Source organism: Lithobates pipiens, unplaced genomic scaffold, assembly GCF_037356315.1.
Source record: "Lithobates pipiens isolate NorthernLeopardFrog02 unplaced genomic scaffold, aLitPip1_a1.2 Scaffold_18, whole genome shotgun sequence".
NCBI classification, from domain to species: domain Eukaryota; kingdom Metazoa; phylum Chordata; class Amphibia; order Anura; family Ranidae; genus Lithobates; species Lithobates pipiens.
The window spans coordinates 601,163,566-601,188,468 of NW_027507758.1; the positions used below are offsets into that span (position 1 = coordinate 601,163,566).

The 24,903-nt window shown below is 47.7% G+C and overlaps 1 protein-coding gene across 2 annotated transcripts in view; it reads left to right on the forward strand.

Moving 5' to 3' along the window:
* Window positions 1-24,903, forward strand: part of FBXO16 (F-box protein 16) — a 110,310-nt gene that overhangs the window by 33,187 nt on the left and 52,220 nt on the right. For both annotated transcript variants that reach the window (XM_077489242.1, XM_077489241.1), the window contains exons 4-6: window positions 8,992-9,198; window positions 10,482-10,646; window positions 23,073-23,299. In XM_077489242.1, the coding sequence (XP_077345368.1) occupies window positions 8,992-9,198; window positions 10,482-10,646; window positions 23,073-23,299 (599 nt within the window). The remainder of the gene's footprint in view (window positions 1-8,991; window positions 9,199-10,481; window positions 10,647-23,072; window positions 23,300-24,903) is intronic.

The window sequence follows — 24,903 nt, forward strand, 5'->3', positions numbered from 1 at the left end:
ACCAAAAAATGTAGGACGCTGCTCCAAGTTCTCATATACAAAAGCCCCATTGCCAGGGCAAAATGCGTTGGACAGAGCCAGGTTGAAGCCACTTTTACTAGCTTAATATTCGATTTATCCTTCTACCTGCCTACATAAAAAAAAAAAAGCCCTCAATAATTAGAAAACACACAAAAAAAGTGAAGATTGCCCAAAGAGCTAACAATCACAATGGTTTCTGAAACAGATAGTTTTCCCAATAAGGACTTTTGGGTTAATTGAAGAGCTGTAACTCCAGGGGCAGCAAACAAGACCCCCCCCCCCCCAACTGCATAGTTTTCCAACTGCCCCCAATCCTTACACTACAGCAGCTTCCAATACACTTACACATGGCTGCTCTGAACCCCCTTTCATTGATAGGGGGGCTGACTTATCCAAAAGCCCCCTTATCAGCCCTTGACCACATGCTATTCGATTTCTGAACGAAAGTTCTTATGGACTTATTTGTGAAAATTCTTATCAGCAAATTTGATGACATGAATGTCGTCGAAAAGGTTCCTAAAAAAAAAAAAAAAAAAAAAGTTTGCTGCGCCCAGGGCAGCTTCACCTCCTGCCCCCTCCCTTGTCCTGGCCCTTAATTTCCTTTTCCTTTGAGCTGAGGGGTGAAGTCTCATGATATGGTCAGTAAAAAACACACAACACAGGTTTTTAAAGTAATTTATTAATCAGCTCCGGGGGTCTTCTTCCGACTTCTCCGCTCTGTTCGGCCTCTTCTCCCGGTGTCCGGCCTCATCTCCGGCGTCTTCTCCCGGGCTCCTCCACTATCTTCTTGCAGCTCTTTTACTAGCGGAGGAGCCCAGTCTCCTCCGTCCTTCTTCCCTCCTCTCTCTTCTTTCTTCTTCTGATGTTGACACGACGCTCTCTTCCGCTGTAATGGCTTGTGCGACGTGCGCGGCAACTTGTATAGGTATGGGGCGTGGTCACCAGGTGATGTCACACGATGACCCCACCCCTTATGATGTCACAGTCCCAGCATGTCCCAGGACTTGACGTCATAAGAGGCGGGGTCACCACGTGACATCACCCGGTGACCACGCCCCATACTTATATAAGTCGCCACGCACGTCGCACAAGCCATTACAGCGGAAGAGAGTGTTGTGTCAGCATCGAAAGAAGAGAGAAGGACGGAGGAGCCCGGCCTCCTCCACTAGTAAAAGGGCTGCAAGAAGATAGCGGGAGAAGACGCCAGAGAGCGGGAGAAGAGGCCGGACACCGGGAGAAGAGGCCAAACAGAGCAGAGAAGTCGGAAGAAGACCCCCGACGTCGGAAGAAGACCCCTGGAGCTGATTAATAAATTACTTTAAAAACCTGTGTTGTGTTTTTTATTTACACTTTTTTCCCCCAGGTGAATGGGTAGGGGTACGATTTACCCCATACTCATTCACATAGGGTGGGGGGCCAGGATCTGGGGGCCCCCTTATTAAAGGGGGCTCCCGGATTCCTATAAGCCCCCCGCCCGCAGACCCCAACAACCAATGGCCAGAGTTGCCGGGAAGAGGCCCTTGTCCTCATCAACATGGGGACAAGGTGCTTTGGGGTGGGAGGGCCGCAGGGCGCCCCCTTCCCCAAAGCACCCACCCCCCCATGTTGACGGCCTGCGGCCTGGTACGGTTTAGGAGTGGGGGGGCGCTCGCTTGTCCCCACCCCCTTTCCTGACCGGCCAGGCTGCGTGGTCTGGTATGGATTTTGGGGGGGGACCCCCACGCAGTTTTTTCGGCATAGGAGAGGGGTTCCTTAAAATCCATACCAAACCTAAGGGCCTGGTGTGCTCCTGGAGGGGGAACCCATGCCGGTTTTTGATTTAAAATTTGGCGTGGAGTTCCCCCTCGTGAGCTGATTATTCTGTGATTGGCCACAGCCAAAGTCATGTTGTAAGTCGCCCCAAGTCGCGTTGAAGTCACTTCAAGTCGCGCTGTTATTCATACTCAAGTCATGTCCAAGTTGCCTCCAAAAGTCGCGCTGGAAGTCTTGTTGCCCCTGTGTGAATGGAGTCTTAATATATGGACACTTACCTGTCCAGGGAGCCCCTGATGTTGGCACCCCAGCTAATCTTTGGATCGGCTGTCAGGTGCAGCTGCCGTCATTCCTGTTAAGGGAACCCGTCAGTGAAGCCTTTCGGCTTCACAGCTGGTTCCCTCCTGCGCATGCGCAAAGCAAGCTGTGCTTTCCATTTGGTCTGGAGGGGTCCAGAGGGGGGCCGAACTTCCTCACTCACATCACAGCCCCCCCATATCACAACTTCCCCTCTCACATCACAGCCCTCCATGTCACAGCTTCCCCATCTCAAATCACAGCCCCCCATATCACAGCTCCTCACTCGCATCACAGCCCCCATATCACAGCTCCTCACTCACATCACAGCCTCCCCATATCACAGCTCCTCACTCACATCACAGCCTCCCCATATCACAGCTCCTCACTCACATCACAGCCCCCCATATCACAACTTCCCCTCTCACATCAAAGCCCCCATTTCACAGCTCCACCGTCGCATCACAGCCCCCCCATATCACAGCTTCTCACTCACATCACAGCTCCCTCCTCTCACATCACAGCCCCTCCATATCACAATCATTATCATTTTAATTATCATTAAAAAGCGAGTGACCCATTTATTAATATGAAGGTTGAGCAGCTCCCTCTCCTCCTGTAGACCTGCAATATCTTCCGCCCTGTTCCCTGCTGTGAGTCCAACAGCAGTGGCAGCAGACGAGTACATACAGAAGAGGAGTCCACCCCCACCATTCCCCCCACCCTCTACAATGCTCTGACTTTTACCAGCTGCAACGGCGGGAGGAGAGGAGTTCACTCAGGCTGCTAATTGGTGCAGCTGTGGTCTGGAGAGGACTGTCATTTGGTCCATGTCCAGACCGCGGTCCGCCATTAAGTGACCCCTGCTCTAGATGGTGTCCCCAAGCCAGGAAATGAGGCGGGCTATATCTGACTTGCTGCAGCTTCTAACGCACATTTTGAGAAGCTCACAGCGTGCAGTGAAATCAGAGTAAGCCATTTCAGTACAGCAGAGGAGGGGGAAGGCTGGAGATCACATTTAAAGTGACCTGTTAAAAAGCACACATTCACTCATTAGGTAACTGCAGACATTATATGGGGGTCAAGAGATGCAACATGCTAAATTTACACTGGGTATTTTTGAATAGGTACAATCACTGGTTCTCGCAACCTATGAAAGGTGTCTATTGCCATTGCCTCGCTGGGATCAGGAGAGTTGCTTGCACATATCCCCCCTGGCCAGGATCGATCAGTTTAGCTTTAGCCAGATGAGCCAATGAAGACAGGAGCATGTTTCCAGTACGATCTTGGCTTAAGGTTGGAGCAATGACCCGTCACTCATAAAAGTTGGTTACACATTCCTCAGCTCAGGGAGTAAACTGAAAAGCCATGATTTGTATAACCAGACACCAGCCCACCACACCTGCACAATGACCTGGAATGAGGCGTCAATCCCTGAGCCTTTCATGTGGTAACCAAGACCCCTATGCTGTCATTTCAAAGGATCGGCCACATTCATGTCAATACATTTGCAGTGCTAAATACACACTAATGACCATCAGTCTGTCCTTGTTCCTTTTGTGTTGACTAGACAGGGGTATCCTAGTGACATCATAGATGGTACCATATATATCATTGTTAAACACACTCCATAGAACTTCAGCAAATCTTTTAAATATTTCATACAGTGATCTATCTTTATCAAATTCTGTAGTTCAGGTAAAGGCTTATATAATTTAGACCAGGCTTTCTCAACCAGGGTTCCATAGAACCTTGGGGTTCCTTCAGAGGTTGCTAGGTGTTCTCTGAGCAGATTTATCCCTACAATGACCACCAATGTAAAGGGGCAATTCCCCACTGATATCTAAAGTAAAGAGGCTTTGTTCTACTGACCACCAATGTTAGGGGGCGTTTTTCCATTGACAACTAATGTAGGGACACCTTGGACGAAATTCTGACATTCAGATAAAGGCTTATATCATTTAGACCAGGATTTCTCAACCAGGATTCCTTCAGAGATTGCTAGGTGTTCTGTGAGCAGATTGATCCCTCACCTACACCAATGTAAAGGGGTAATTCCCCACTGATATCTAAAGAGGCTTTGCTCTATTGACTGTAAGGGGGCATTTTTCCATTGACAACTAAAGTAGGGGGACCGTGGATGAAATCTTGAAGTTCAGATAAAGGCTTATATAATTTAGACCAGGCTTTCTCAACCAGGATTCTATAGAACCTTGGGGTTCCTTCAGAGGTTGCTTGGTGTTCTGTGAGCAGATTGATCCCCCGCCTACAATGACCACCAATGTAAATTCCCCTCTGATATCTAAAGTAAAGAGTTTTTGCTGTACTGTCCACCAATGTAAAGAGGCTTTGCTCTACTGACCACCAATCTAAAGGGGGTTTGTTTCCATTGACATCTAATGTAGGGGGAACTTGGATGATATCCTGAATTTCAGATAAAGGCTTATATAATTTAGACCAGGCTTTCTCAACCAGGGTTCTATAGAACCTTGGGGTTCCTTCAGAGGTTGCTTGGTGTTCTGTGAGCAGATTGATCCCCCACCTACAATGACCACCAATGTAAATTCCCCTCTGATATCTAAAGTAAAGAGTTTTTGCTGTACTGTCCACCAATTTAAAGAGGCTTTGCTCTACTGACCACCAATGTAAGGGGGTGTGTTTCCATTGACATCTAATGTAGGGGGAACTTGGATAATATCCTGAATTTCAGATAAAGGCTTATATAATTTAGACCAGGCTTTCTCAACTATGGAACCTTGGGGTTCTTCCAGAGGATGCTAGGTGTTCTGCGAGCAGATTGATCCCACGCCTACAATGACCACCAATGTAAGGGGGCAACTCCCCTCTGATATCTAAAGTAAAGGGTTGTTGCTGTACTGTTCATCAATGTAAAGAGGCTTTTCTCTACTGAACACTAATGTAAGGGGGCTTTTTCCGTTGACATCTAATGTAGGGGGACCTTGGACTTAATCCTGAAGTTCAGGTAAAGGCTTATATAATTTAGACCAGGCTTTCTTAACCAGGGCTCCATAGAACCCTGGGGTTCCTTCAGAGGTTGCTAGGTGTTCTGTGAGCAGATTGATCCCCCACCTACAATGACCACCAATGTAAGGGGGCAATTTCCCTTTGATATCTAAATTAAAGGGTTGTTGCTGTACTGTTCATCAATGTAAAAAGGCTTTGTTCTACTGTGACCACCAATGTAAGGGGGCATTTTTCCATTGACAACTAATGTAGGGGGACCTTGGACGAAATTCTGAAGTTCAGATAAAGGCTTATATAATTTTTAGACCAGGCTTTCTCAACCGGGTTCCATAGAACCCTGGGGTTCTTCCAGTGGTTGCTAGGTGTTCTGTTAGCAGCTTGATCCCCCACCTACAATGACCACCAATGTAAGGGGGCAACTCCCCTCTGATATCTAAAATAAAGGGTTGTTGCTATACTGTTCATCAATGTAAAGAGGCTTTGCTCTACTGACCACCAATGTAAGGGGGCTTTTTCCATTGACATCTAATGTAGGGGGACCTTGGATGAAATCCTGAAGTTCAGATAAAGGCTTGTATAATTTAGACCAGGCTTTCTCAACCAGGGTTCCATAGAACCTTGGGGTTCCTTCAGAGGTTGCTAGGTGTTTAGACTGTGAGCAAATTGATCCCCCCACCTACAATGGCCAACGTAAGGGGTCAACTCCCCACTGATATCAAAAATAAAGGGTTGTGGCTGTACTGACCACCAATGTACAGTACAACTTCAAAAGCAATGTAATGGATTGTATTGTAATGCATTCTTTCCTTTCTGAACATACATTTTTTTTCTGACAAATATTGTACTGATACTGAACAAAAATTGTACGATCTGGTATCGTACAAGAAGCATTTTCTTGCTTGTCCCATCGGATAATTTTGCATGTACTGTCGTGATCGGCTATCGAAAGCTGTGTACTAACGATCAGATATTCCTACGATCACTCCAAAAGCGTTATTTTTCATCCGATTTTCTCATAGTGTATACTAGGCACTGCATTGTGGCAGTCTGATAAGTGGAGGAGAGGAGACTGAGGAAATGCTTCCTCCTGCCTGCAGCAGACTGATGACATCGTCATATGATTTTTTTTTTTTTTTTAGTACAAATACTATACTTATCATTGTTAATTTTGTCGACTAAAATATTTTCGTTGACAAAATTTTAAATACGACTAAAACAATTCAAATGACTAAAATACTACTAAAACGAAAATGGCATTTTAGTCATAGGCATGCACAGGGGGTGTGCCGTGGGTGCCTGGGCACACCCTAATCACCTCCATGCGCCAGGGCCACTGATAAGGTAGAACAGCCGGCCCTTCTGTACTAGGCCCGGATCCTATCAGTTCAAAAGGGGGGCCCGGGCACTTGCTTAGCAGGAAGACCGGCTGTACTGCCTTATTGCAAACACTGATCCTCTTGTTCCTCTCCCTGCAGCACTGTCAGCTTCTCCTCACCTTCCTCTCTACAGCTGCACTTTAGGGAGATCGGGGGGAGGGGGCAAATGTAATTTATTGGCCCCTTTCTTTTCTGAATAACAGTTAGAGATCGGTAATACTCACATTCACTCAAACAGTGTTTACTATGCTTCCGTTTGTGAATGAATAGGAAACCTGTAAGAGCTTTCTTAGTCACTGCTGCTCCTCATCTTCCTCCCTCCAACTGTGCTGCAGGGGGAACAGTGAGGAAGGGGCTAGTAAATAAGCAACTACAAATTACATGAAAATCATTCGCTCTGGTATCGTATGAGAAAAATTTTCATGTTTGTCCCTTCAGATATTTTCACATGAACTGTCGTGATCGGCTCTCGAAAGCCGCATAGAGATTTCAATTGCCGTTTTGTGTATACAGTCTTCAACAAAGCATGAACGTTCCTTCTCGACCTTTATAAAAAAAAAACAACAATTTTTTTCTCCTAAATTACGCTTTAATGTGTCATGTATCTACACATAATTTGTGATTATTTAATATTTGGCTCTTCATGTGTTTACTACTAAGTCCTTGTCGGAATGTATTAATATGTAAATATATGACTACCTGTACTTATTAAAATGTTTTTTTTTAATCAAATTTTATGCTTCTGCTCCCGTGTGCCTCATACAAAGTCCCGCCTGCTGCTCCTTCCTTTTTAAATACTAAACCGGGATGGAGGAGGGGATTTGAACGGCCCATATAACCTCATTTAAAGTCCCAAATAATTTATTTCTTTCTCCTTTATTATTAACAATATTTTACATCTGATTTGTGTACGTCACTTTCCTTAGTGAGCAGCAGCTGTTCCTTTAGTACAGTGGTCTCCAAACTGTGGCCCTATGCTGGCTTTGATACGGTGTTCTATCGAGAACTGCCCTCTGTCGAAAAATGCCTCAGATGGGTCTGCGCATGCGCAGTACGGAACGTCACTCCAGCTGATATGTTGATCAGCTGGCTAGATGTCAACACGGCGCATGCGCAGATCGTCAGAGGCAGTATCCGACGATCTGCTAAGCGCGAGGAAGAATGTAATTGTCAGATTCTGTCTCACTATTGCGGGGCGGGTTGTGGGTCTGTTGAAGGGCAGATTTTGTCTGTGTTTTAAGCTGCCCTTAGACACAGCCAAAACCCACCGTTTAACACATTCAAGCTGCCATGCACCAGACAGAAAACATGCCGTTCAATACAGCCAAAACCCGCCACGTAACAGTGAGGCAGAATCTGACCATTTCATTCTTTGTTGGCGCTTAGCTTACCAGATCATCAGATCCTGCCTCCGATGATCTGCGCCATGTTGACGTCACACCAGCTGATCAACATATCAGCTGGAGTGACGTTGCTTACTGTGCATGTGCAGACCCACCAGAGGCATTTTTTTGACAGAGGGCATTTCTCAATAGAACACCATCCCTTAGGGCACTATTTTCATCCACTGATAACAATGGGACATAATTGCCCCCACTGACACCAATGAAGGGGCAAAATTCCTCCCAATGACGCCAGAGATGGGGTACAATTCCTCCCAATGACACCAATGATGAGACACAATTTCTCCCAATGACTCAAGCAATGGGGCTTAATGACACCAATGTGGGGCACAATTCCTCCCCATGATACCAACAGTAGGACCCAGTTTCTCCCAATGACAAACAATGAGGCTTAAGGACACAAATGACGGGGCACAATTCCTCCCAATGACACCAACAATGGGACACAGTTTCTCCCAATGACACAAACAATGGGGCTCAAAGACACCAGAGATGGGGTACAATTCCTCCCCATGATACCAACAATCGGACCCAATTTCTCCCAATGACACAAACAATGGGGCTCAAGGACACAAATGATGGGGCACAATTCCTCACAATGATACCAACAATGGGACCCAGTTCTCCCAATGACAAACAATGGGGCTCAAGGACACCAATGGTGTGGCACAATTCCAGCCAATGACACCAACAATGGGACACAGTTTCTCCCAATGACACAAACAATGGGGCTCAATGACCCTAATGAGGGGGGTACAATTCCTCCCAATGATGAGACACAATTTCTCCCAATGACACAAGCAATGGGGTTCAATGACACCAATGATGGGGCACAATTCCTCCCCATGATACCAACAATAGGTCCCAGTTTCTTCCAATGACACAAACAATGGGGCTCAAGGACACAAATGATGGGGCACAATTCCTCCCACTGACACTAAAGATGGAGCGTTGTATATTCCCACCTATGTCCGGACCTTTTCTACTCCCAATGACCACAGTCCTGCTCCTATTAAGTCTGAAGGACAGAAAACGGGCCCTTCATTTAGAAAGTTTGAAGACCCATGCTTTAGTAAATCTACCCCACTGAGTAGGTGACACCACCAAGAAAAGACAGAAAGAGAGGACTAACTAAGGGGAACTTTTTCTGCTTTCAGTTTGACAAGTGGTCGGATACCCAGAGACGGAGGATCCTCTTCGACCTCTTCGAGAGATGTTCCATGTCACAGCTCAGGTTCTGCAACAACCACCTGCAGGAGAAAGTCCCACGAGAATCTCTGGACTTCACAACGGTGCTGCCCCGGGTTCTGTCCCTATACATCTTCTCCTTTCTGGACCCCCGCAGCCTCTGCCGCTGCGCACAGGTGTGTATTGCATGTGGACAGTGCAAATCTGATGCCCACCAACTACTTCCTCTGTTCTAGTTGGTGATAGATGACCCTGTCTCTGATCATTCATGTCTAGATGCCCAGGCCAAATTTAGAATGCATGTTGTAAGGGGAACAGGATCCACTGGTAAAATCCATCTATGAGCTCAAAATAAACAAGCTCAAATCGCACCACATTGAATTGCATGTGACCCGCACAGAAATGTGGTGTGGTTCCTCTGTGATTCACATAGGGGTTATAGTGTGAACCGGGGCTCAATGTATTTTTAAATGCAAGTGTACATTTTTGATTATGATCTGGCATCAGCCACTTGCAATCCCAGCAGAACTCAGACTGGGAAAGAAGAGAAGCAGCACTGTGAGCCAATCAGCTGTGTTGCAGCACACATGTGACAACAAGTAGGAGAGAGCAGAATGAAAGAGTGATGGGCTCATCAGTCTTCTGATTATTTTTTCACTGTCCAGTCATGGGTTAGGAGGAAGGACAAGATCAGAATTGTAAGAGTGTCAGAAACCATGAAATCAGACCGAGACAGAAGTACACTGACTCAGGATCATTTGTAATGCCATGGCAAACTGATCAATGCGGTGATCCTCCTCATCCAATCTGGAAAAAATATTACCAACAAGTGGATTGACTTCATCTTCTGAATTCATGGCCTTCACTTACTGTTAGAAACTATGAATCAGACTGAGAAAGAAGTACAGTTAAATAACACTTGTTTAATAATAAAAGTAAATAGAACAAACGTACTCAAAACATAGCCAGAGTTCAGGAACGGGAACGGATAGTCAGACAAGCCAAAAGTCAGGGAGCCAGAGATGAGCGTAATAAAACAGCAAGCAGGATCTGGAGCCAGAAGGGATGTCAGCCAAGCAAGTCTTTTAACAGGAATGCAGGAGTCTCTGTGATGTTGACCAAGGCGAAGGCAGAGATTCTCTGGGCTGGACAGCTTAAGTAGGCAGGGCTGACGAGCAGGATATCATCAACAGCTGAGTAACTGTGGAGAGATAGGTGCTGGCAATTAGCTGACAGCTGAGCGGCCAGCTTAGAGAAGGAAGGGCTGAGCCCAGCCCTGACAAGGAGTTTCAAAAAATGTTTATCCTGCCGGATAGGGTTGTGCACTATGGTAGAACTGTGTAAATGTCAGGACTGGATGGACAGAAATAGAAATCCTTTGGCTTCTGAACCTCATCATATAATTATACGTGTGTGCTGATGTATACCTGTAGTAGTGATAAGTGTATGCTTTCCTCAGGTGAGCTGGCACTGGAAAACCCTGACAGAACTGGACCAGCTATGGATGCCCAAGTGCCTGCGATTCAGTTGGTACATCAACTTTTCCCCCACACCTTTTGAACAAGGCGTCTGGAAGAGACAGTACATAGAGACAGTGAACGAACTGCACGTCACAAGACCTAAGGTGGGTGCTGCAACATTGATAAAATACACCAGCCTAAAAACTATACAACTTCCATCCATTTTCCCCCTATGATTGTAAAGTTTTGACTAATTGGTGATGAAAATCAACCAATGAGCATAGAGGTTGTAAAACCTGTAAGGCCTCACACACATGGATGTTTACTGGCTCAAAAGTGCTCAAGCGTAAAAATTCCCAGCACTTGCAGCCAGCAATATACTTGTGTAAACAACAATGCTCTTGTGTATCTGATTACCAGCACATGCACCTACGTACAGCGCGTTCAGGGCCTTGGGTTCATGGAAATACGCTGCATGTGCCTGTGTGGGTAAACACCAATGAATAGGAGCATCTGCATTACAAGAGTATGGTCATGTACAGCCATTCACTTGTACGGCCTGCTGTAGAGAACATCCATGGCTCTGAAGAAGGGTTCACACAACACCTGAAACTCGTTCGTTTTTCTACCATGCCATGTTTGGATAGACACCTTTGCCTCACGGCTGATAATGCTGTTGTTATTTGATTTGTTTGTTCCTACTATCTTTGTAAGTACAATAAAAGATTTTTAATTCAATACATTTTAATTGTGGTAATGATTAGCACTGAAGTAGGGGGCACAGTACCTGAAACGCGTTACCTTTTCTATGGGGCCATGTTTGGATAGACACCTTTACCTCACAGCTGGAGTTGTTATTTGATACGTTTGTTTCTACTATCTTTGTGAGTACACTAACAGATTTTGAATTCACTACATTTAAATGGTGGTAATGTACTAGGCATTTGCGCCTTTCTGTGTGTTTTTATGGCTGGAAATGTTACACCTGAGCACTTTTGAGCCTCTAAACATCATTGTACATGAGGCTTAATGACTGTATCCATTTATGCGCTGCACATGTTGACTGTGTATGTCATTATTTTTGACAGAGCAGTGATACATTAAAGTAAATCTGTTCTTTGCCCATGCAGGTCAAAGCAACAGGTTGACCATGATGCAGACCTCTGCTGGCGCATATACTCATAGCTAGCAATGTTATGGTCCTGAATCCTGGGATGCTGTTGACCCTGCCCCCCGGTCCACATTTAGTCTGCCAATTTTCTGGGTGGGAATGCCCAAATCACACCCACTTTATGGGTTGGTCCTGTCCAGACCCTGCCTCTAAATTAGGGTTGCCACCTTTTCTTCAAGCCAAACCCGAACACTTTCACGGCGCACTGCAATTTTTTTGTAGTACACACTATAGGATTGTAAAATACCTGGGACACCTTTTGGGTTACCCAAAGAGAGTAGTAATGAGGTGTGCTACAGTGAACAGTGGTTGTGGCCAAATTGCATTAACAGTGGTGGGGGACTTAAAGGGTCATGGTTAAATAAAACAAAAGCATTTGTGTACCCAAAAATATGATTTGATTAATAAAAGAAATGTCAGTTAACCACTTGCCGACCGCCGCACGACGATATACGTCGGCAGAATGGCACGGGCAGGCATATGGGCGTATATACAAGTCCCTGCCTTCCCGCGGGTGGGGGGCCCTATCGGGCCCCCCCCCCCGGTGCCTATGGCGGTCGGAATTCGTTCGGGAGCGATCCGGGATGAGGGGGCGGCCATTCATTCATGGCCACCCCCTCGCGATCGCTCCCGACGAATAGAAATGCTCCGTGACATCACTTCCTCTCCTCACAGGAGAGGAAGTGATGTAATCTCTCCTCCGTGTCGGTATTTTTCGTTCCGGCACTGAGGAGAGAGGATCGGTGAGTTGCACCAACACACCACACGTACAGTAGAACATGCCAGGCACACTCACACCCCCCCTTTACCCCCCGATCACCCCCCCAATTACCCCTGCCCCCCCAGTCACAGTGACACCAATTGCATTTTTATTTTTATTTTTTGCATTGGTGTCATTTGTGACTGTAATAACTGTTAGGGCAGTTAGGGTTAGCCCCCTTTAGTTCTAATGTTCCCCCCTAACCCCCCCAATAAAGGTTTAACCCCGTGATCACCCCCCGTCGCCAGTGTCACTAAGGCTGGGTTCACATTGCAGCGGTTTATGAGAACGAATGTGATTCGCACTGCAGTGCAAATCACATCCGATCTCTGTGCGATTCGAGTTCAGCCATACAGATAGTATGGCTGAATTCGCGCCGCACCCGCCGCAAATTCACACGGGACCCTTTTTTTGGTCCGCAGCAGAATCGGATCGCATGGGTGTTCACACCATGCGATCCGAGTTTGCAGATCGCACTGCGATATGCGAACTGATCTGGGGGTGTCATTAACATTTCACTGACACTCCCAGCAGTTCGCATAGGGCAGTGTGAACTGCCGCCGGGAGGCATGCGATGCGGGAACCCGCCGCGGATTCGTGGCGTTCCTGCATCGCTCCAGTGTGAATCCAGCCTAATAAGCGATCGTTTTTCTGATCGCTGTATTAGTGTCACAGGTGACGCTAGTTAGGCAGGTAGGTATTTAGGTTCGCCGCAACTTTTTATAGCGACAGGGACCCCCATATACTACCGCATAAAGCCCCCTGATTGCCCCCTAGTTAACCCTTTCACCAGTGATCACCATATAACTGTTACAGGTGACGCTGGTTGGTTAGTTATTTTTTTTATAGTTTCAGGGCACCCGCCATTTATTACCTAATAAAGGTTTAACCCCCCTGATCACCCGGCGGGTGTCATTTGTGACTGTAATAACTGTTAGGGCAGTTAGGGTTAGCCCCCTTTAGTTCTAAGGTACCCCCCTAAACCCCCCAATAAAGGTTTAACCCCGTGATCACCCCCCGTGGCCAGTGTCACTAAGGCTGGGTTCACATTGCAGCGGTTTGAGAACGGATGTGATTCGCACCGCACTGCAGTGCAAATCACATCCGATCTCTGTGCGATTCGAGTTCAGCCATACAGATAGTATGGCTGAATTCGCGCCGCACCCGCCGCAAATTCGCACGGGATCCTTTTTTTGGTCCGCAGCAGAATCGGATCGCATGGGTGTTCACACCATGCGATCCGAGTTTGCAGATCGCACTGCGATATGCGAACTGATCTGGGGGTGTCATTAACATTTCACTGACACTCCCAGCAGTTCGCATAGGGCAGTGTGAACTGCCGCCGGGAGGCATGCGATGCGGGAACCCGCCGCGGATTTGTGGCGTTCCTGCATCGGTCCAGTGTGAACCCAGCCTAATAAGCGATCGTTTTTCTGATCGCTGTATTAGCGTCACAGGTGACGCTAGTTAGGCAGGTAGGTATTTAGGTTCGCCGCAGCTTTTTATAGCGCCAGAGACCCCCATATACTACCGCATAAAGCCCCCTGATTGCCCCCTAGTTAACCCTTTCACCAGTGATCACCATATAACGGTTACAGGTGACGCTGGTTGGTTAGTTATTTTTTTTTATAGTTTCAGGGCACCCGCCATTTATTACCTAGTCTCACTAGTGTACCCCTAAATTTAGGGGTGTCTACTTTCCAAAATGGGGTCATTTGGGGGGCGTTTGTGCCATCTTGGCATTTTATGGCCTTCAAAACTGTAACGCCCTTAGAAAGCCTGAAGGCGGTGCTTGGTTTTCGGGGCCCCGTACGCGGCTAGGCTCCCAAAAAGTCCCACATATGTGGTATCCCCGTACTCAGGAGAAGCAGCAGAATTTATTTTGGGGTGTCATTTCACATATGCCCATGGCATGCGTGAGCAATATATCATTTAGTGACAACTTTGTGAAAAAAATAAATTAAAAAAAAAAAGTTTGTAATTTTCCCGCAACTTGTGGCAAAATATAAAATATTCCATGGACTCAACATGCCTCTCAGCAAATAGCTTGGGGTGTCTACTTTCTAAAATGGGGTCATTTGTGGGGGTTTTGTGCCATCTTGGCATTTTATGGCCTTCAAAACTGTAATAGGTAGTGAGGAGTGAAGTCAAATATTTACGCCCTTAGAAAACCTGAAGGCGGTTCTTGGCTTTCGGGGCCCCGTACGCGGCTAGGCTCCCAAAAAATCCCACACATGTGGTATCCCCGTACTCAGGAGAAGCAGCAGAATTTATTTTGGGGTGTCATTTCACATATGCCCATAGCATGTGTGGGCAATATATCATTTAGTGACAACTTTGTGTAAAAAAAAAAAAAAAAAATGTTGTCATTATTCAATTGCTTGAGGCAAAAAAATAAAATATTCAATGGGCTCAACATGCCACTTATCAATTTACTTAGGGGGTCTACTTTCCAAAATGGGGTCATTTGGGGGGGGTTTTGTACTGCCCTGCCATTTTAGCACCTCAAGAAATTAGATAGGCAGTCGTAAACTGAAAGCTGCGTAAATTCCAGAAAACGTACCTTAGTTTGTAGATGTGACAACTTTTGCGCAAACCAATAAATATACAGTTATTGACCTTTTTTTTTTACCAAAGACATGTGGCTGAATAAATTTTGGCCTAAATGTATGACTAAAATTGAGTTTATTGGATTTTTCTAATAACAAAAAGTAGAAAATATCTTTTTTTTTTTCAAAATTTGCGGTCTTTTTCCATTTATATCGCAAAAAATAAAAATCGCAGAGGCAATCAAATACCATCAAAAGAAAGCTCTATTTGTGGGAAGACAAGGATGCAAATTTTGTTTGGGTACAACATTGCATGACCGCGCAATTACCAGTTAAAGCAGCGCAGTGCCAAATTGTAAAAAGACCTCTGGTCATTTACCAGCAAAATGGTCCGGTCTGAAAGTGGTTAATATATGAACAGTGGACGGTGTCAGTAGAACAGTGGACGGTGTCAGTGGAGCAAAGGACGGTGTCAGTGGAGCAAAGGACGGTGTCAGTGGAGCAAAGGACGGTGTCAGTGGAGCAAAGGACGGTGTCAGTGGAGCAAAGGACGGTGTCAGTGGAGCAAAGGACGGTGTGAGTAGGGCAGAGATTGGTGTGAGTAGAGCAGTGGGCGGTGTCCGTAGGGCAGAGATTGGTGTGAGTAGGGCAGTGGACGGTGTGAGTAGGGCAGAGATTGGCATCAGTAGGGCAGTGGACAGTGTGAGTAGGGCAGAGGTTGGCATCAGTAGGGCAGTGGACGGTGTCAGTAGAGCAGTAACTGCTGCAATTGGTGCTGGCAGCTGGGTGGGGGAGAGAGAGAGTGCAGTGTGACCCGGCTGCAGGACATTAGCCCCGCTAAAGGGAAGAAAGGGGGGTTTGAATGCTGTCTGGGGGTAGCTGACAGAGGAGAGGGTGGCTTACAGAGAAGGGGAGGTTGCTGCCAGAGGAGGGGGGCTGCCAGAGGAGGGGGGCTGCCAGAGGAGGGAGGCTGCCAGAGGAGGGGGGCTGCTGACAAGGGGGGGCTGCTGACAAGGGGGGGCTGCTGACAAGGGGGGGCTGCTGACAAGGGGGGGCTGATAGAGGGAGGGTTGCTGATAGAGGGAGGGTTGCTGACAGAGGGAGGTGGATTACAGAGAAGGGCGGGCCGACGGAAGGGGGCGCAGACAGGTAGGTTGTTGACAGAGAGGGGGGCTGAGAGAGAGGGGGACCGATAGGGGGGGTTGCTGACAGATGGGGTGGCTTGCAGAGAGGGGTGGGCTGACGGGGGGTTGCTGACAGAGGGGGGCTGACAGAGGGGGGCTGACAGAGGGGGGACTGATAGAAGATGGCTTACAGTGAAGGGCGGGCTGACAGAAGGGGCTGACGGGGGGGCTTACAGAGAGTGCTGCTGACCAGAGGGGGGCTGACGGGGGTTTGCTGACAGAGAGGGTTGCTGACGGGGGGGGGGGGGGCGACAGGGGGGGTTGCTGACAGAGGGAGGAGGCTTACAGGGAGTGCTGCTGACAGAGGGGGGCTGACAGGGAGTGTTGCTGACAGGGAGTGTTGCTGACAGGGAGTGTTGCTGACAGGGAGTGTTGCTGACAGGGGGAGTTGCTGACAGGGGGAGTTGCTGACAGGGGGAGTTGCTGACAGGGGGAGTTGCTGACAGGGGGAGTTGCTGACAGGGGGAGTTGCTGACAGGGGGAGTTGCTGACAGGGGGAGTTGCTGACAGGGGGAGTTGCTGACAGGGGGAGTTGCTGACAGGGGGAGTTGCTGACAGGGGGAGTTGCTGACAGGGGGAGTTGCTGACAGGGGGAGTTGCTGACAGGGGGAGTGGCTGACAGGGGGAGTGGCTGACAGGGGGAGTGGCTGACAGGGGGAGTGGCTGACAGGGGGAGTGGCTGACAGAGGGGCTTGCTGACAGAGGGGGGTGGCTTACAGGGAGTGCTGCTGACAGGGGGGTTTGCTGACAGAGGGGGGGACCGATAGGGGGGGTTGCTGACAGATGGGGGTGGCTTGCAGAGAGGGTCGGGCTGACAGAGGGGGGCTGACTGAGGGGGGACTGATAGAGGGTGGCTTACAGAGAATGGCGGGCTGACAGAAGAGGCTGACGGGGGGTTGCTGACAGAGGGGGGTGGCTTACAGAGAGTGCTGCTGACAGAGAGGAGCTGACAGGGGTGTTTGCTGACAGAGAGGGTTGCTGACAGGGGGGTTGCGGACAGAGGGGGTGGCTTACAGAGAGTGCTGCTGACAGGGGGGTTTGCTGACAGGGGGGTTTGCTGACAGGTGGGTTTGCTGACAGAGAGGGGGCCGACAGGGGGGGGGTTGTTGACAGAGGGGGGTGGCTTACAGGGAGTGCTGCTGACAGAGAGGGTTGCTGAAAGAGAGGGTTGCTGACGGGGGGGGGGGGGGGGGGGTTGCTGACAGAGGGGGTTGCTGACAGAGGGGGGAGGCTTACAAGGAGTGCTGCTGACGGGGGTTTGCTGCCAGAGAAGGTTGCTGGCAGAGGGGGGGCCAACGGGGGGTTGCTGACAGAGAGGGGTGGCATACAGGGAGTGCTGCTGACAGAGGGGGGCTGACGGGGGGGTTGCTGACAGAGGGGGGCTGAGAGAGAGGGGGGCTGATGGGGGGGGGTTGCTGACAGATGGGGGTGGCTTGCAGACAGGGGCGGGCTGACGGGGGTTTGCTGACAGAGGGGGGCTGACCGAGGGGGAACTGATAGAGGGTGGGCTGACAGGGGGGGTTGCTGACAGACTGGGGGGCTGACGGGGGGTTGCTGACAGAGGGGGGTGGCTTACAGAGAGTGCTGCTGACAGAGGGGGGCTGACAGGGGGGGTTTGCTGACAGAGAAGGTTGCTGACAGGGGGGGCCGACGGGGGGGGGGGGGGGTTGCTGACAGAGGGGGGTGGCTTACAGGGAGTGCTGCTGATGGGGGGTGGCTTACAGGGAGTGCTGCTGACAGAGAGGGGCTGACAGAGAGGGTTGCTGATAGAGGGGGGGCCGATAGGGGGGGTTGCTGACATAGGGGGGTGGCTTACAGGGAGTGCTACTGACAGGGGGGTTTGCTGACAGAGGGGGGGCCGACAGGGGGGGTTGCTGACAGAGGGGGGTGGCTTACAGAGAGGGGCGGGAAGACAGATGGGCGGATGGCAGAGACCTCACCTCAGTCAGGAGAAACACAGCACACCAGGCAGGGAGGCGGGACTACGGGTGGCCACGATCACCCCCAGTCCAACCCAGTCCACATGTGACCACTTACCAGCTCCACCAGGCCAATCGCAGACCCAAGCGACGCACGCACATAACACATTCAGCCAGTCACAGGGAGCCCGCTGCCCAGCTTTCAAGCACAAGCAGTATCTGATTCTCCAGAATCGATGCGCCGCTCTAGATGTTACGGCCGGGGCCACCACAGGACAGTCGAACTGTTGCTATATGTGTCCGGGTTTCAGGCGGGTTGAAACCCGGGCACATGTTTCAAAACCCGGACTGTCCGGGTCAAAACCAGACAGGTGGCAACCCTACTCTAAATATGTGGGAACGGCCCACTCACAGCTCTGCACCTTACACCACTTGTCTACCAAGGTACATTTAGAAATGGCATAGTAGACAAATGATTAAATCAAGCTCGTAGCTGCTGCAGCTGTGAGAGCGGTACCAGCTAAGGGCTCTATTACATTTTGCTTCAAAATGTGGCATTGGACATGCTTTTTTAAAGCACTCTGAATGCCAATCAAAGCACCTCTCACTAAACAAAATGGTTAGCCCACAATCCTGTTCACACTGTTGTGTTTTCAAGACACTGTAGCGGGAGGTTGAGTGGGGACCGGAGAGAGAGGTGGGGTGGTTACTACTGAGTGAGGGATCAGGAGAGCTGGGGGTACTACTGAGCAGGAGATCAGCTGAATTAGGCTACTAATAAGCTTGGGATCTGCTGAACAGGGGTACTAATGAGCTGGGGATCTGCTGAACAGGGGTACTAATGAGCTGGGGATCTGCTGAACAGGGGTACTAATGAGCTGGGGATCTGCTGAACAGGGGTACTAATGAGCTGGGGATCTGCTGAACAGGGGTACTAATGAGCTGGGGATCTGCTGAACAGGGGTACTAATGAGCTGGGGATCTGCTGAACAGGGGTACTAATGAGCTGGGGATCTGCTGAACAGGGGGTACTAATAAGCTGGGGATCTGCTGAACAGGGGGTACTAATAAGCTGGGGATCTGCTGAACAGGGGTACTAATGAGCTGGGGATCTGCTGAACAGGGGTACTAATGAGCTGGGGATCTGCTGAACAGGGGTACTAATGAGCTGGGGATCTGCTGAACAGGGGTACTAATGAGCTGGGGATCTGCTGAACAGGGGTACTAATGAGCTGGGGATCTGCTGAACAGGGGTACTAATGAGCTGGGGATCTGCTGAACAGGGGTACTAATGAGCTGGGGATCTGCTGAACAGGGGTACTAATGAGCTGGGGATCTGCTGAACAGGGGGTACTAATGAGCTGGGGATCTGCTGAACAGGGGGTACTAATGAGCTGGGGATCTGCTGAACAGGGGGTACTAATGAGCTGGGGATCTGCTGAACAGGGGGTACTAATGAGCTGGGGATCTGCTGAACAGGGGGTACTAATAAGCTGGGGATCTGCTGAACAGGGGTACTAATAAGCTGGGGATCTTCTGAACAGGGGTACTAATGAGCTGGGGATCTGCTGAACAGGGGTACTAATGAGCTGGGGATCTGCTGAACAGGGGTACTAATGAGCTGGGGATCTGCTGAACAGGGGTACTAATGAGCTGGGGATCTGCTGAACAGGGGTACTAATGAGCTGGGGATCTGCTGAACAGGGGTACTAATGAGCTGGGGATCTCTTGAACAGGGGTATTAATGAGCTGGGGATCTGCTGAACAGGGGTATTAATGAGCTGGGGATCTGCTGAACAGGGGTACTAACTAATAAGCTGAGGATCTGCTGAAAAGGGGTACTAATGAGCTGGGGATCTGCTAACGAATGCCGCATCTAATCAAATGGAACGGAACAAATAAATAATGATAATAATAATAACAATAATAATAATAAAAACGTTTTATTATTAACCACCTCGCGCCCGCCCTATAGCCGAATGACAGCCGTAGAGCAGGCACTTTCGTCCGGGTGGCCGTCCCTGGACGTCCTAATGTTTACTTCCGCAATGCGCGCCGCCGCAGGCGCTCATCGGAAGTTCTGTGTTTGCTGTGTCCCCCGGGGTCAGGCAAACACAGATTGCTGTAAACGGCCAATCACAGCGGCCGTTTACAGCGCGATCGGCATGTCCAATGGGAGATGATCTCATATGTAAACATATATGAGATCATCTCTCAGCGCCGCTCTCCCTCCTCACACAGACAGAGTGTGAGAGGGGAGAGATGAACGGCTTCAGCGGCAGCCATTCTGCTTTGATTTGATTTAAAAAAAAAAGAAGAAAAAAAAAGTGCCATCCTGCCCCCAGTGCCATCCAACCCAATGCCACTTGCCCCCAGTGCCACCTGTTGTCAGTGCCATTTGTCCCCAGTGCCATCTGTCATCAGTGCCACATAGTGCCATCTGTTATCAGTGCCATTTGTCATCAGTGCCACGTATCAGTGTCACGTGTCATCAATGCCACTTATCAGTGCCATCTGTCATCAGTGTCACGCGTCATCGGTGCCATGTATTAGTGCCATCTGTCATCGGTGGCACGTATTAGTGCCACGTGTCTTCAGTGCCACGTATTAGTGCCACGTGTCATTAGTGCCATCTGTCATCAGTGTCACGTGTCATTGTCCTGGTGCTTCAAAAGTGTAATAAGTAGTCAACAAGTTAGATGTGTAATTTATGTTCCTAGAACACATGATGGCACTCCCTGCATGTTGGGCCTCTCTATGTGGCCAGGCTGTGAAAAAGTCCCACACATGTGGTATTGTAATACTCAGGAGGAGTAGCAGAATTTTTTGGGGGTGTCATTTGTGGTATACACATGCCATGTGAGAGAAATAACCTATTACAATGACAATTTTGTGGAGAAAAAATAAAATAAAAATCTTAATTTTGCAAAGAATTGTGGGAAAAAAATGACATCATCAAAAAGCTCACCATGCCTCTTACTAAATACCTTGGAATGTCTACTTTCCAAAAAGGGGTAATTTGGGGGGTATTTGTACTTTCCTGACTTGTTCGGGTCACAAGAAGCGAGATCGGCCACCAGTACATCAGATGTGATCAATTTTGTGTGATTCTCACCACAGCTTATAGACTCTCTAACTTTCACAAAGACCAAATAATATCCACTAATTTGGGTTATTTTTAGCAAAGATATGTAGCAGTATAAATTGTGCCCAAAATTTATGAAGAAAAATTAATAATTTGCATAATTCTGTCACAGAAACAAAGAAATATGCGTTTTTTTTTCAAAATTTTCGGTCTTTTTTCATTTATAGCGCAAAAAATAAAACCCCCAGAGGTGATCAAATACCACCAAAAGAAAGCTCTATTTGTGGGAAAAAAAGGACAAAAAAAATCATTTGGGTAATTGTCATTCAAAGTGTGAGAGCACCGAAAGCTGAAAATTGGTCTGGGCAGGAAGGGTGTTTAAGTGCCCAGTAAGCAAGTGGTTAATTTGTTACATTCCATTTGTTTAGATGTGGCATTCGTTATTTTGGATAATTCGTAACTTCAGATAAATTCGTATTCGTTATGTTCACTAACAGCCAAATTTAAAAGGAATTTTTTTTTTCAAAAGTTTATTGAATTATCAAGTTATACAAGCAAGAACAACAGATTTGTAAAAGGAAATTTAAATACCTATAATTTAATAGTAAGAGTTAAGTTATCATTAGTTAGTTGTTATTTCAGATTTTAGAATTTTCGAATTTTAAATTTGTGAATTTACGAATATTCAAATTTAAGAATATTCGGCAAAATTCGTTAAACGGGTTTCCGTTAATTCGGATATTTCCGAATTAACAAATCTGTTGAAATTTGTTGTAAAACGAATTTAGAACAAAACCAATTGCACATGTCTAGTATTCTCGCAAACATCGGAGTGAGAGGAATAATTTTGTATTCAATATTGTGTTTGTTTACACGAAAATTCATTTTAGTGTATTTTGTTTCCCGAAAATATGCGTTTGATAAATATCTGGGCAAATATTGTGCGGCATACAAAATTGTATCTACCACCATATTATTCCCCAGGATCTCTGCTTTTAGAACATATATCGTTTTTAGGGACTTTACAGTCATTTATATATATATAAAAAAAAAAAAATTGCCCCAGCAAGCATGTGGTTAAGGAGGAATGGGTTCCAGTTTAGATGTGGTAAGCCTAATGCCGCGTACACATGATCAGACTATCCGGCGGACTTTCCGAATGAGCGGACCTGTCCACACACAACCAGACATTTGGTGGGAGTCCGCCGTACTATTGAAATGAACGGACTTGCCCACACACGGAGGAAAGTCTGTTCATTTTGAACGCCGCTCCAGGTAGTCGGGACCAGTGAAGGAAGTCAATGTCGCCGCCCTCGGCGGCGAAATTGACACGTCGCTGGCCCCGTCACCTGGTATGGACTTAAAGGGGAAGCCCTAGGCCGAAAAAACGGTGTGGGGGTCCCCCTCAAGGTCCATATAAGACCCTTATCCGAGCACGCTACCCGGCCGGTCAGGAAAAGGGGGTGGGGACGAGCGAGCACCCCCCCCTCCTGAGCTGTACCAGGCCGCGTGCCCTCAACAGGGGGGTGCTTTGGGGAAGGGGGGCCTCCCCTTTAAGTACATACCGGGTGACGGGGCCAGCAACGTGTCAATCTCACCGCCGAAGAGGCTACGTTGACTTCCTTCGCTAGTCCCGGCTACCTGAAGTCACGTTCAAAATGAACGGACTTTTCTCTGTGTGCGGGAAAGTCCATTCATTTCAAAAGTCCGGCGGACTAGCACACAGACAGCCGGATTGCCCGCCGGACAATTTTTGAGTCAAAACTACTTTTTAAGTCCGCTGGACTTTTGGAAAAAAAAAAGTCCGCTGGACCAAGTCCGCCGGATAGTCTGATCGTGTGTACGCGCCATAAGAGACATAACAATAACCATATATCTCTCTTCAGTGCCTTTATGACTCTTGTGACACTCTTCCCAAACAGACCCCACCGAAAGACGAGTTTGTAGTTATTGACGTCAAGCCAATTAATAAAGAAGCTTTGGATACCAGATTTTCATCTTCCCTCACCCATCGATCTATGTCGGGCAAATCCCATGACAAGGGAAAGAAGGAGGTCCCGCCCTGGCGCTCCTCAGATAAACATCCCACCGACACCGTACGCTACAACTACCTGGATAACTTCGACCCCATCGAGCAAGCGCGACAGGCGTGAGTACGATTTATACGTTGTACCTTGTGATTGGATTTACCAATTCATAACTGTAATCTGACATGGAGATGTAATGGGACATGTTAACCCCTTCGCATCTAAGGGTAAAGCAAATTTAAACGCCTAAGCCCAATTTTGTAACTTTGACATGTGCTAGTACAAGCATTCATTCCATTACAATAGTATTCACCCCCCCTTGGCATTTTTTGTGTTTTGTTGCCACACAACCTGGAATTAACATGGATTGTTTGAGGATTTCATAATTTAATTTACAGACCATGCCCACAACTTTGAAGATGTGTGTTTTTTATTTTTTATTTTATTTTTTATTGTGAAGCAAACAACAAATACGACAAAATAGCAGAAAAAGTAAATGTGCAAAACTATTCACCCCCCTAAAGTCAATACTTTGTAGAGCCACCTTTCGAGGCTATCCCAGCTCCAAGTCGCTTTGGATAAGTCTCTATGAGATCCTCCTTGCAAAACTGCTCCAGCTCCTTCAAGTTGGATGGTTTGCACTTGTAAACAGCAATCTTTAAGTCTGACCACAGATTTTCTATTGGATTGAGGTCTGGGCTTTGACTAGGCCATTCCAACACATTTACATGTTTCCCCTTAAACCACTCAAGTGTTGCTTTATCAGTGTTTGGGGTCATTGTCCTGCTGGAAGGTGAACCTCCGTCCTATCCTCAAACACACACAGAGTTATACAGGTTTTGCTCAAGAATATCCCTGTATTTAGTACCGTCCATCTTTCCCTCAACTCTGACTAGCTCCCCAGTCCTGACTGCTAAAAAACATCCCCACAGTATGATGCTGCCACCACCACGTTTAACTGTGGGGATGGTGTTCTTTGGGTGATGTGATGTGTTGGGTTTGCGCCAGACATATTGTTTTCTTTGATGGCCAAAAAGTTAAATTTTAGTCTCATCAAACCAGAGCACCTTCCTCCATACATTTTGGGAGTCTCCCACATGCCTTTTCACAAACTCAAAACGTGCCATTTTGTTTTTTGCTGAAAGTAATTTGCCCAACTCTATGGAGCGTATGGCTTATTGTCGTCCTATGTACAGATACTCCAGTCTCTGCTGTGGAACTCTGCAGCTCCTCCAGGGTTACCTTAGGTCTCTGTGCTGCCTCTCTGATTGATGCCCTCCTTGCCCGGTCCATGAGTTTTGGTGTGTTGCCATCTCTTGGCAGGTTTGCTGTTGTGTCATGTTCTTTCATTTGGTTATGATAGACTTGATGGTGCTCCTAGGGATCATCAAAGATTTGGATATTTATTTTTTTATAACCTAAACCTGACTTGTACTTCTCAACAACATTGCCCCCTACTTGTTTGGAGAGTTCCTTGGTCTTCATGGCAGTGTTTGGTTAGTGGTGCCTCTTGCTTAGGTGTTACAGCCTCTGGGGCCTTTCAAAAAGGTGTGTATATGTAATGACAGATCATGTGACACTTAGATTGCACACAGGTGGACATCATTTCAATAATTATGTGACTTCTGAAGGTAATTGGTTGCACCAGAGCTTTTTATGGGCTTCATAACAAAGGGGCTGAATACATACGCACATGCCAATTATCAGGTTTTAATTTCTGAAAAAT